This window comes from Artibeus jamaicensis, unplaced genomic scaffold, assembly GCF_021234435.1.
Source record: "Artibeus jamaicensis isolate MK-2021 breed Jamaican fruit bat unplaced genomic scaffold, CSHL_Jam_final scaffold_1019, whole genome shotgun sequence".
NCBI lineage: Eukaryota > Metazoa > Chordata > Mammalia > Chiroptera > Phyllostomidae > Artibeus > Artibeus jamaicensis.
Window position 1 is genome coordinate 17,753,818 of NW_026522025.1, and position 12,966 is coordinate 17,766,783.

The 12,966-nt window shown below is 37.7% G+C and overlaps 1 protein-coding gene across 1 annotated transcript in view; it reads left to right on the forward strand.

The window, feature by feature from the left end:
- LRRC7 (leucine rich repeat containing 7) overlaps nucleotides 1-12,966 on the forward strand; it is a 491,093-nt gene that overhangs the window by 177,752 nt on the left and 300,375 nt on the right. Inside the window, exon 3 of the mRNA XM_037145320.2 lies at nucleotides 4,470-4,672. Within this exon, the coding sequence (XP_037001215.1) occupies nucleotides 4,470-4,672 (203 nt within the window). The remainder of the gene's footprint in view (nucleotides 1-4,469; nucleotides 4,673-12,966) is intronic.

Sequence of the window (12,966 nt, forward strand, 5' to 3'; positions counted from 1 at the left end):
AAAAATAACACAAGAAGCAGGAGGAAAATATTTAAAGTACATATTTAAAGATATTTAAATATCTTCTGAGAGAACATGAACATGTTACCGTCCCCTGAAATACAAATAGGGCTCTGAAACAGGAGCGTGCATTTAGGAAGCAACAAATAAGTCTGGAAAGTAAAAATGTGCTATTGGATATAGATAAGAGAGTCGATGGATTTAGAAGAAAAAGTTGAGAAAAATCTCTCAGAAGATAGAATAAAAAGGCACAGATATAAAAATACAAGAGGAAAAAATAGTCACAAGAGAGATCTATGAGGTCAGTCTTACATCCATCTAATCAAGATTGCTGGAAAAAGGGAACATGAAAACAATGAAGATTAGGAAATTATAAATTAAATAATAATAGAAAATGTAACATAATTGAAGGGTAAGTGTCTCCAAAGTGAAAAGGCCCATCAAGGATCCTGTACGATGGAATTTTTTTAAAGAGCACACATCAAGATACATTGTCATGAAATTTCAAAAGACTGCAGACAAGATAAAAATTCAAAAATATTCTGGTGGAAGGGAATGTGGGTGTAAAACAGGATTTTGAATAGTAATGGGACTGGATTTCCTAGCAACAGCTTTAAAGACTAGAAATAATAAATTAAAAATCCCTTCAAATACAGAAGGAAAATTATTTCTGACCTGGAAGTATAAATTCAGCCAAACTTTCAATTGCTTATGGGTGAAATAAAGCCATGTTCAGACTTTCAAAGTTCTCAAAAAATGTACCTACCATAGATGCTTTCTCAGTAAGTTATCAAATGTTATATTCCACCATTGGAATCTATATCCCAACAAGTCTAGAAAGCAAAAAAGACATGGTATCCAGAAGATAATAGACATAATATGATAAAGAAATGAAAAAATCACAGAATAATAATGAAGACACCCTCCACAAGTCAGATATTGTCAGGTCTAGAAAAGCAACCAACCCGGACAGGAGCAGGAAGATCCAGTGCTCCCGAAGGATCATTTCAGGGGAAGGGAGATGATTAAAAACCAAATTACGTGTGTTTATGCCAAGAGGACATAGGATATTAAGTTCATGGAAGATACATAGAAAAACCAAGCAAAGAAAACAAGAGCCAATTTTTAAAGAAACAAAGATTCACAAGAAATAAAATGTGATCAAATTACAGTGGTATATATTCATCATAAAATAAATACTATTAATTTAAAAAATATATATGTTACAAGTATGTGAGAATGTATTAGAAAAAAGATAAACTGCCACAGTTTGAACTAGAAATATGTAATTGAAAAATGAAGACTAGTACCATGATCAAGTTATTTTGAAATGTGGGGTAGAAAAAAGCTCTAAAAAGTTGAAAGTTATTATGCATAGGGAGCATAGGTCAGGAACTGAAAAGATAGTCCATGAATTAGATGCCAAAGTTATCAAAGGGTGGAGAGGAGGTTCAAGAGCTGGTAAATGAATGGTATGAGGAAGGGCAGAGAGATGTTACTGCAGGGTAATGAGACCATCAGAGGACAGGTGTTTCACAGGATGAGAGAAGAGTAATAGTTTTTTAAAGAGCAAGGAAGATAATTGCACTTTCCAACCCTAAAGTATTTAAGGTGTTTGAAAGTCATCATGCTCCACTTGTAAAGCCTGTAGGTGAACCAAGCTGCAGTTGAGACTACAATGGGGAGGGAGCATTCAATAAGAGGATGAGGCTCATAGAAGTGGTTGATCATGCAGTAAGGCATAATCCCAGAGTGCGGAGGGAGTAGAGGAAAGGGAATCTGGGCCAAGGAAAATCTTAGCACATCGTGGGGATGAGAGATGAGACAGAAGGGATGCTCAGAAGAGCCTACATTTTAGGTCAGTGAAAGGAAAAACGTTATAAATGAGTAAAATTGCAAAAGTGTTGGTGGGGAGTGAACACTCTGGCCAAAAGCTTCAGGTACAGACCTGGATATTCTGTTTTCTCTTGGTTCATAATAAAAATCTTGTGGTAGTAACAACAGATAGGTATCAAAAATAACCTTGTTTTTCAGCACTAAAGGGTAAGTGCAAGGTGCTGGGCAACAAAAAACATTCCTTACTTACTCATCTGTGGATCGAGAGAGACAAAGTATGCACCTTTAGTTGGCACCACAGTTGGGTGGTCAATGTGGCTACTAGTGACTCAAATTAAAAACCTGGGAATCTCTTAAAACACATTCTTTTCCCCACAGCCTCTCCTTTCACCTGTTTTTTAATCCACCACCAACACTTTGAATCGTGTTTCTTAAATATCCTTCCCATTTATCACTCCTCTCCATCCTCACTGCTACTATTCTAGTCTAAGCCACAACCACTTACCTTTACAACTGCAATAACCTTAACAAATATTTACTAGGTGCCTAATAAATGTCAGATATTTACTAGATGCATTTGTTGGTTGCTTAATATATTCTACACCGCACATGGAGACATGAAAGGCACCAACCTATAATCGGAGTTGCTTCTATATCTCAGCTCCTGTAAATAACATTGCAATAAGTATAGGGGTGTATATATGTTTTTGTATTAGTGTTTTGTATCTCTTCAGACATATTCCAGGAAGTGGAATTGCTGGATTATAGGGTAGTTCTATTTTTAGTTTGTGAGGCTCTTCATGCAGTTTTCTACAGTGGCTGCACCAATTTGCAACGCCCCCCAACAGTGCACAGGGTTTCCTTTTCTCCATTCTCACCAACACTGTGTGTTGATTTATTGATGATGGTCATTCTGAAAAGTGTGAGGTGATATCTCATTGTGGTTTTAATTTGCATTCTTCTCGTGGTGAGTGATATTAAGCATCTTTTCATATGTCTGTTGGCTGTCTGTATGTCCTCTTTGGAGGACTGTCTGTTCTGGTCTTCTGTTCCTTTTACTGGATTGTTTGTGGTTTGGGGCATTGAGTTGTATGAGTTCTTCAAAAACTTTATATATTAACTCCTTATTGTATATACATTAGTCAGTGTCTTCTCCCATTCAGTAGGTTATCTTTACATTTTGTTGATGGTTTCATTTGCTGTGCAAAAATGTTTATTTTGATGGAGACTTTGGATTCTTTTAAATCTTGTGGTAACGTTGTCTCAGCACCCAGGAGCACAGAGGACACCTGTCATGTGGAGATTTATCTTCTGCTCTTAGGGGGAGAGAGCAGTCGGGGTTTTCTTCTTGTGGAATAGTTTCTTAAGTAAATTTAATTAAAAATAATTAACATGCCATTTTGAGGTATCTTGGGATTGCCCGTCCTTGGTCCCAACAGAAGTCACTTATTATATAGGGAAATAGTACAATTAATTAGGAAACTACATGATTAGTGTTCTGAGAATTCAGAGGAAAACACTAAGCATTATTCTTCCTGGGGAGACATTCACAGACACAGTGACCTTTTAGTTGGTATGAAAAGTTTTTCAAGTGAACTATCAGTAGCTGATGTGGTTGTGGCAAAGGGTCCCAAACATGTTCATTTATTCATTCATGCATTAACATGTTCATTTTACATTTGTTGTTGAATGTCTACTATGTGTCAGGCACCAAGACAAATAAATGCAAACAGTGAACAAAACGCAGTGTCTAGCTTCAAGAGGATTATAGTCTGCCAAAATAATGACACAAAAACCAATAGATTTAATGAAGTGTTGTAGGTGCCATTATACGAATCTGTAAGTTTATGGCATTCAGTCAGTTTAACCTAAAGATGTGCCAAGAATGTCACAGGTTTCTACCGTGATTACAAGTTGTTTTTCCCATTAGAAGCACAGGATTCATAAAGATAGGCCCTCATTCTGAAGAACATATTCCAACTCTGACCTGTAGCTCCAACAAAATATAAGCTTCATAAAAACAGAGAATTTGCTCAATTTATCACTGTATCCAGTACCTAGATGGGTGTCTCAAACAGAGTGGCTGTTCAATGAATATATGTTGACCAATGGAATAAATTTGTGGTCAAAAAAGGATGTCATAAACCTTAGGGGTGAAACTTGAATAACTGCAGAAATTGGAGAAAAATATTTTCCAACAATTTCTGGAGGTTTCTGTTCTGCACTGTTATTTGCGTAAAATTAAAACTATATCATAGATCCATGTTTCAAATGAACGTATAATTATGGTAATAGCATTGCACTGAGTCAGGATATATTCTGCCCAGTTCTGCTCTCTGATAATGAGAAGTTTTTAACCTCTCTAAATCCATTTCTTTCTTTTCTTTCTTTCTTTCTCTTTTTTTTGTTTTATTTTGTTTTGTTAAACGAGAATAAAACTATCTCACATACCTCGTAGGGTTGTTTAAGGATTAAATGATGTAACACGTGGGCATGTCCGATATAAACTTTGAGGTATTATGTAATTGTAAAATGTATACCAACATTCAATTTCTAAGTTTTAAATGCTACAAAAATGCCCTCCAAAGGCAGTGGATTAACTATTGCGTTCTCTTCCCCCCGTTTTCCTCTAGTGCAGTGCCTGGAGATGACCACCAAACGGAAAATCATCGGCCGTCTGGTGCCCTGCCGGTGTTTCCGGGGGGAAGAAGAAATCGTCTCCGTTTTAGATTACTCCCACTGCAGCCTTCAGCAGGTGCCGAAAGAGGTCTTTAACTTTGAACGGACATTAGAGGAGCTTTATCTAGATGCCAATCAAATTGAAGAGCTACCCAAGGTAATTTTTGACAGCCTAAAATATACCCTGTAAATGAGTACTTCATAATTTCCAAAAATTTGCATAATGATCATGCAAACTACAGCCCTCTGTTCTGGTGATTAACAAATCACTAAAGTTGGTATAAGTTTCCCCAATAGTCTTATTATCTTTTAATGCCATCTCCTTTGTAACCTCATGTGATATTTTAAGACGCAAACTATGGAAATCATCATTTTTTAGATTATGCCTTGTTATTTTAATTTAAAATGACCTCCGCAGATTGGTAGGTTGAGATCAATAGCTTATTTTTTTTAAAGGAAAAATATGACACCATTTCAGAACTGAAAATTTTGTATGTTGTATGTTCAGTTGGCATTGTTTTAAAACCTTAAATTACATGTTCTAAGAAATACTTTTAACACTCACACACACAGTTAATACTAATCTGGAAAACATTTCTGGTATTTGAAATCTTTGATTATTACAAATACCACTGAAGTTATATGATATACAATTGATAAATACACTGTAGCAAAAATTTTTAACTAATATCAAACTTTGCACACACAGAACCATTATAACTTGGTGCTATACAAAGAAAATGTCTCCCGTATCTTGTTACCTACTGCAGAAAATATCAGATGATAAAAGATTAGTTAAGGCATATGATGGTCACACAGCAGAGAGGTTCAAAATCTAAACCACTAGACCTTAATAATCACTTAAATAAGTGACTCAGATTAATTGATCAGCATGGCATTTTCCTGTGAAAGATTTGCGCAATGGCTAAGAGGGAGAAAATGTCATACAACAGCCAGGAACTAGAAAAAGAATTTTTTTTGTAATAAAACTAAATTCTGTATCAAAATCTAAGTATAGCATGCTAATCAAAACAAATGATGACTCTTTTCACTTAGGGTTATTGATTATGGTGTTTATAAATACTTCAAAGGCAAGAACTATTTGATGTTTACTTCAAAATCCAATGTACTTCTTTTTTGGCAACGGAAATGTGTGGTGCCATCTTAGATCTTTGCTCAGGAGGCTGGGTCAGGCCTAAAATTGCTTTGGCCAGACACACTACCATCTGGGTTGCCCATCCAGTAGAGGCTGGACCAAAACTGGCTTTCTTTTTTCCCACCAGTCTGTGAGCTACTTGAGGGCAGGAATGACACATTTTCCATCTTTGCCTCCCTGAACACACACACGTGCATGGCCACTTCCACACAAGGGTCCCTCAGCTTGTTTGTTGTCACTGCCATGAAGCAATACAGAGAACTGCACCTGCTAGGCGAGTCATTAGCAAAACTACGTAAGGGGGGAATAAACTGTGTAAGGGTAAACGATGTGCCATTTAGCTCTAATTTAGGAAAATAAGCACAGCATTTTGTAGAGAAGGCCAATCTAGGCTTTCTGGATAAAAATAAAGGGCACCCAGTGACATTTGAATGTTAAACTAGAAAGCAGACAATTTTTAAATATAATTATGCTGCAAATATTCCATTGGATATGCTTATGCCAAAAAATAATTTGCTATTTACCTGAAATGTATATTTAATTGAGCATCCTATATTTTCATTTGCTAAATCTGACAGCCCTAGGGCCATCTAGTCACTTAAAGTTTTTTCTAGATTCATGTGACAGATTCTGTAAGATAATAGTAAAGTCATGATTAATTAATAAAGCAATATTTATTTAACATTTGCTACATGGTATTTTAGGCTTTAGGGGAGGGATTGGAAGCAAAATAACAATTTTTGCTCTCAATAATTTGACAACCTAATTACAGAGAAAATGGAAGCATTAGAGGTAAATGCACAGTAATGTGTAATCAGAGCCAAAGAGCCAAATACTGCGGTAGAGATTACGTATAAGCAAAGAGCTCTATTCTTGGAAGAGAGGGGAGAGGCTTTGACCAAAAAGCGAAAAGCATAGATGTGAAAATGAAGGTGGTAGATATGGAAAGGAAGAAGTGGGGAGCAGAGAGCTGTGCAGAGTCAGGAGCTGATGGTACGTGTCTGAGAGTTCCCACTATTCGTAGGTAGAGTAAGGAATGTGGGAGGACCCAGATTATGACAAGCTGTCAGTCATGCCGCCTTGTTTGACTGGATGCATTAGGCAGAAAATGCCATTGGGGAGTTTTAGACATCAAGTCAGTCACTAGAAGCTTAAATAGGCTCTCACCGACAGTAAAATAATGCAAGTGAACAAAAGACATTCCCAACATATTAGACGTATCCTTTCCCAATGTATTAGAAATAAAAATAAATTATTATCTTTTGTTATTGGTGTGCTTTATATATTTCAAAGATCTTTTGCATAATTTCTCAAGGTTTCTAGGATCCCCCCCAATTTAATTCTGTTGTTTTTATAAAGTGGCCTCTACCCTAGTTTCTTCTAAAGTATCTGCTAGTGAGCTAGGATCTAAATTATCCGACATTGGGATGTATCACAATAATGCATGAATACATTTGTGCATTTTAAAGAAATGGGAAATTAAGAAACAAAAAAAATGATGTATCAGTGAGGGTTCATTATGTGGATTTCAGGTAATAGAAAACCCAACCCAAGGTAACTTAAACAGGGAAATAGGACTGATTGGCTCACATAAGTGGAAGAGCCATCAGAACAGGCTCCAGAGTTGGTATGTTTTTAATTGCCTTAGGCGGGATGAACTTTATCCTGGGGCTGGTTCCTCTCACAGTGGCAGACTGGCCACAACAGTTCTAGAGCCTGCTTCTGTGACACCCAAAAAGAAGAACATCTGGCCTCTAACAACTCTCTTTTCCTGAGAAGGACAAGAAAGTGTCTTCCCTAGAATTCCTCAAATAATTTGCCCTTAAGTCTCATTGGCCTTAACTGTGCGTTTGTTTATTGCTGATCCTATCCCTTTGCTATGGGATCCACTGTGGCAAGAAAGACAGCAGCGTTATGATTGCCTTACGTAATGATGGGCTACCTCTATGGAGCTGCGATTATTGGCAACAGTGCTAAGGGAAGGAGTGGAAGGACTGTTGAGATTACCACAGTGAACACTGCAAACAAAATGTTACAAAAGCATTTCACGAGGGACATTTTCTCTTAAGCCAAAATGATGTATAAAATTTTGATGACTTTTAGGCAAAGTATTAAGCCCTTCAGGAATTGAAATCATTAAAGTTAGATTAAATAACATTTTTGCCATCTTATTTTATGGTTTTCTTTGTTTTCCTCTGGCATTGCTAATGCAAAATGACATGCTTTTTACAACTTACAGAAACCCACACGACTTATAATTTAGCACTTTTTGCTTGTTATTTTTGAATTTGGAATTTAAAAATTATAGACAGAGTAATAATATATAATAGGTATATATTATATATCCTATATGCAAAGTAGTATGGGAAGGCAACTGTGAAAAAAAGCAATAAGGAAAAACTGCAGAGAAATTTCTTCAAACTGAAGAGCAACTTTTAAAAAGAAAATATAAATAATCCTTGAAAAGTCAAAAATGTGATCACAGTTGAAAGACATGAAAAGTAAATTTGGTGTATGAGGTCAATTTAAACATATGTAAAAGAGGATTAGACTAAATCTAAAGAACCACACTTTAAAACTTTCTTCCATTTAAAAGTTTTTTCATCCTACTCCAAAAGTATTTTAGAGATTAAGAACCTGAGCTTGGGACCCCAAAATCGTGGAATTAGATTCCTAGTACTTCTATTTAGTTGGAAAGGTATTTTATTTTCTAGAAGCCTCACTGTCTTCATTAGCAAAACTGGAAGAACAATAGCATCACTCCTGTGGTCAGATAGATGATGGGTCAATAGATAGAATATTGGGTGAGATAATGCATGTGGAATACCTGAAATATAAAAGTCTTTAATAATTGGTATTCATCATTCTCTTATCACATTGACCCTCAGTCAAACAAATGTAAGACTCTATACCATCTCCAGATGGTTCTGGGGACTGACTCTCCAACAAAAATGTGTTCTGTCATGACTACTTCATCTCTATCTGAAACCTGCAAAGACAGCTTTAAGGAAATCAGTCCCCTGCCCATGATGGGCAATAGGTTTTTGACCCTAACCACCGCACCAGCACATTTGTAACAAAACCACCACTTCTTCAGAGAATTTCTTTGAACTCACAAAATCACAATATTATATCATTTTTGGGTAGAGCACACCTTGAATGTATTATATACATTTTTGGACAGAGCACACCTTGAAGTTTATTTACCCTGTATTATTACTAATAAGCAAATCCAGGCAAGAAAGGGTAATTAACTTTCCTTAGGCCACATGGGATGTTATATTCTATCCAAAATGATTACAGAAGGCTATGTATTGGTTAGGATACAGTAGGTTCTGCTGTAGTAACAAGTCAAAAATCTCAGTAGAAAACTGAACAGTTTTACATTGAATCCCATGAGAGTTCGCAGGAACCCATAGCTAACAACTAGTTCAACTTCCCACTCAGTGCAGAAATAGCTACTTATTTATATTGCAACAGTCATCCAACATCTTCACAAACATTTCTATTAAGGAAAGAAATCACCAAATAAAAAAGCAGATGGTTGCATTATTGGCAAGTTCTGGTTGTTAGAAAGTTCTGCAACTGTCAATAATGTTTTTCCAGGTCCGTCCATCCACTCATCTGACACTTGGCTAGGTACTGAGGGTCATACAAAGATGATTAAGGCATTCCTTCTCTGGGCAAGAAACCATGCTGCTGGCATTACTGCCTGAATTCTTGAACTTTTTAAAGGAATTCATACAATTTGCCTTAGAGTTCTTTTTTCCCAGAACTAGCTTAGAAGTTTCTTTTGACCATTTTTAAGGACATGCTTTCTAAATGCTGTTTCACCATCTTGGTGACTTTCTGGACCCCTTCTAGTTTTTAACTTGGTTAAACTAGATAAACTTGGTTTATCAGGTTAAATATTATCCCAAGTAGAAGTACCCAGCAAAGAATTAAACAAAACATAATGAATTCTGCACAGAGGTCAGAGTTGGAGATGGATTTAAGAAGTCATTCTCCTAGAGGTAAGAATTAAAATGAGGAGACAAAATAATATCCCTTGGAGAGAAAGGAAGAAGAAAATTGCAGAGAAATAAACGTTAGAATTTATAGAGCAAACATAGTACGAACTTATCCTAGAACTTACTGGAAGTTACTTGTGTTTTCCCCACCAGATGCTGCAACTTTGTAAACAGGGGTAAAATCTGGAAATTCTATTTCATTTGTCTCTGTGGTGAGACAAATGTATATTTCAACTGATTTTGGTCTAGTTCTACAGGAAAAAAAAGATACAGTCCTTACTCTGTAGCACTTTCAAAGCTGATTCTGGTTGTTTCCAATCTTTCAAGACATTTTAAATTAAGGTCGTGAGCACTTCACTTGTAGAGACTTCAGATCAATTGTTTTATACGAGGAAGATGAGGTTCTAGCTTCTTTTAGAGTGCAGTAAATGACTCAGAGGGTCAGAACACAAGTGAGATGTGTGGAGGTCATACAGATATTTTGAAATAATTAACAGGAAAGCCAAAGGAACGAATATTAATTTGAATGTTAAGCTATTTGTTCTTCAAACTTGCTCATTTTCTGGAGGCATATTGATGATATCTCCATTTGGTCTTTGGTTTTGTTACTGGAAGGGACCCAGCTTGCAGTGGGTCTGTCTCAGGTCTCTGCCTGCAGTGAGTGGGACCTGACTTCGTGTAGGAAGGATTTCACAACCTGAGTGCAGGTGATTTTGAGAGTACACTTATTAAGGCTTGGGCAGTGAAACAAAGGAAGGGTGTGGGGTAGAAGAAGTAACAGGAGAAAGCCTAAACGGTGCTCTGCTTTGGCTCCTTAGAAAAGTTATAGGAAAGCAATGTGCCAAGGTGGGGGCTGCTATTAGCTCCCTGGGAGGTGAGGGTCACAGACAGAAGTGAGACAAGGTGGGCTGCTTTTAGCTTACCTGAAAGTCAGAGGAAAATGGGGCCCTGGAGACAGGATCAGGGCTAAGCCCAGGTCCAGCTGACACCTCCCACTGATCTCCTGGCTGCAAGTCTCCTTGGGATCTTTGGAGTTGAGGAGGAAATAAAAAGTTCATGCCAGAGAGGGGACATGGGTGTGCTCTAGAGTGAGCCCACACTGAGTCTGTGTGTGGGAGCTTGTATCTTTTTTTTTCTGTGGGTGAAAATGTTAGGGGAGAGTTTACCAGACTATTCATCAGCTTTCCAAGTGCAGTTTTTATATGCTAACGTGTCAAAGTGAGCGCATAGAGAGGTTTGGGAGTATTCTTTGGTCTATTATACTGTTTTACTTTTATCTTGGGTCTGTCTGGCTTTTAATGGGGTGTTTGTTATTTGTTCCTCTGATTTCATCTGTCCATGGGTTTAGCTGGCACAAATGACATTAATTGAGTCTCTGTTCTCTATCTCCCAGACGAGGGAGATTTAAGCTATGTCCTTGATTAGGGGAGATACGTTCTTGCAATTCACCAGCTGGTTGTAAATTGCTCAAACTGTTTGGTCTTGTTTAATTTTCTTGTCTCACTTTCCCCATTCCACTTGCCCAGGAATTTTCCTAGCTTCTTACTATCCCACCTCAGTTTTTACTCAGCATGACCCAAATCGGTAGATCCCACTCTTCTGGATTACAAAATTCAACAAAGTGTGGGAACTGACATTCTCTTGCTCTTCCTAGATAAAAGTTTTTAAAGTCTCATACAAAACTTTTACTATTTTATTGTAAAAACACATTTTAACAGTCAAATATGGAAAACACTCGTAAACACCAAATACATGGTACTCCTTCACAAGAACAGATAGGTAGTAGGGAAAGAAGGGAAGGGTGTAGTCAAGGAACATGTGTAAAGGACCCACGGACCTGGATGATGGGATGGGGATTGTCTGTGGGGGTCGGTGGGGCAGCGGGAAGCAATGGGGGAGAAGTTGGAACAGCTGTAATAGAACAATAATAAAAATAAAATATAATATAAAAATAGGTAGTAAACCTACATACTTTTTAATGGCAGTTTTACTGACATATTTTTTCACATACTATCAAATCTACCCTCACAAAGTGTACAGTTCCTTGGTTTTATTATATTTACAGAATTTTACACCATCACCACTGGCCCGCAGCATCATGGATGAGATACAAGACAAATTCACACGGGCTACTGAGTCCTGTGGAGGAAAAGGGGCAGCACAACTACTCCCTCAAGGGGGGAAAGCCTCAAAGCCGCTCTCTTAAGAGGAGAGCACACTGACCCTTGCATAGATAGGCTTTTATTGGGTTTAATTTGCACAAGAATATAAGTAAAGTTTATTAATCATTGTCAGGCAGTGGGGATCAAACACTAGATAGCATACAAAGAACTATTAGGACTTCTTCTGAGTCAGGGTCTATCAGCTAAAAGGCTACAAAACTTTGGGAAACAAACTCATTTCCTATTCAGACCTTTATCATTTAACTAAGAGCATTCTTAGCAAAGCAGGCTTCACAGGATTTTACATATCCTCTTCTCAGGCCTGACCCCTGGGGGAGCCTGCCCTTTCCAGCACAGGGCTGCACCACCCTCTGTCATTGTTTCAGGCTTAAGTCAGGCAGAGGAGGCAGATAGCCAAGGAATTCTCAGAGACTTCTGGAGGACTCAGGGGAGTCAGGCTTCATCAAACCCGAGGGACGAGCACCCATCACCCCCTTTTTCCATAGCCCCCCAAGTCCTTCCCTGGGGCCTCCACATGATCATGCCTGTCTTAGATGGTTCCCTCCTTGGGGAATCTTACCCATCATTGGCTAACTGATCAAGCATTGGAAGCCAGTTATAAAAAAAAGGAGCAGAAGCAGCGCTCCTGCCAGGGAGATAAGCTTTGTCTCCTTAGTGGTTTATGGTCTGAAGGTCACCACTCAGCCTTAGCCATGTTGGGGTTACAGCTCCTGAAACCAGGCAGAGCAGTTCCCAACACTCCATGTTTCCTGCTTCTCCAAGCTCCTGGCACTCTCTGTATGAATTTGCCTATTCTGGACATTTCATATAAGTAGAAACACACAACACAGGGTACTTCGTGACTGGCTGCTTTCACTGAGCATAATGTTTTCAAGGTTCAGCCATATTGTGGCGTGTGTTAGTGCTTTATTTCTTTTTATTGCCAAATAATATTTCTCTGTATGGCTATACTATATACTACTTAAAAAATAGGATATAACACTTTTTGACATGTTGAAGGAATCACACTAACTATACTATATCAAACTATAGTATAAGGCCATAGTAATCAAAACAGCATAGTACTAGCATCAAAACAGACACATAAATCAAACAGAACAGA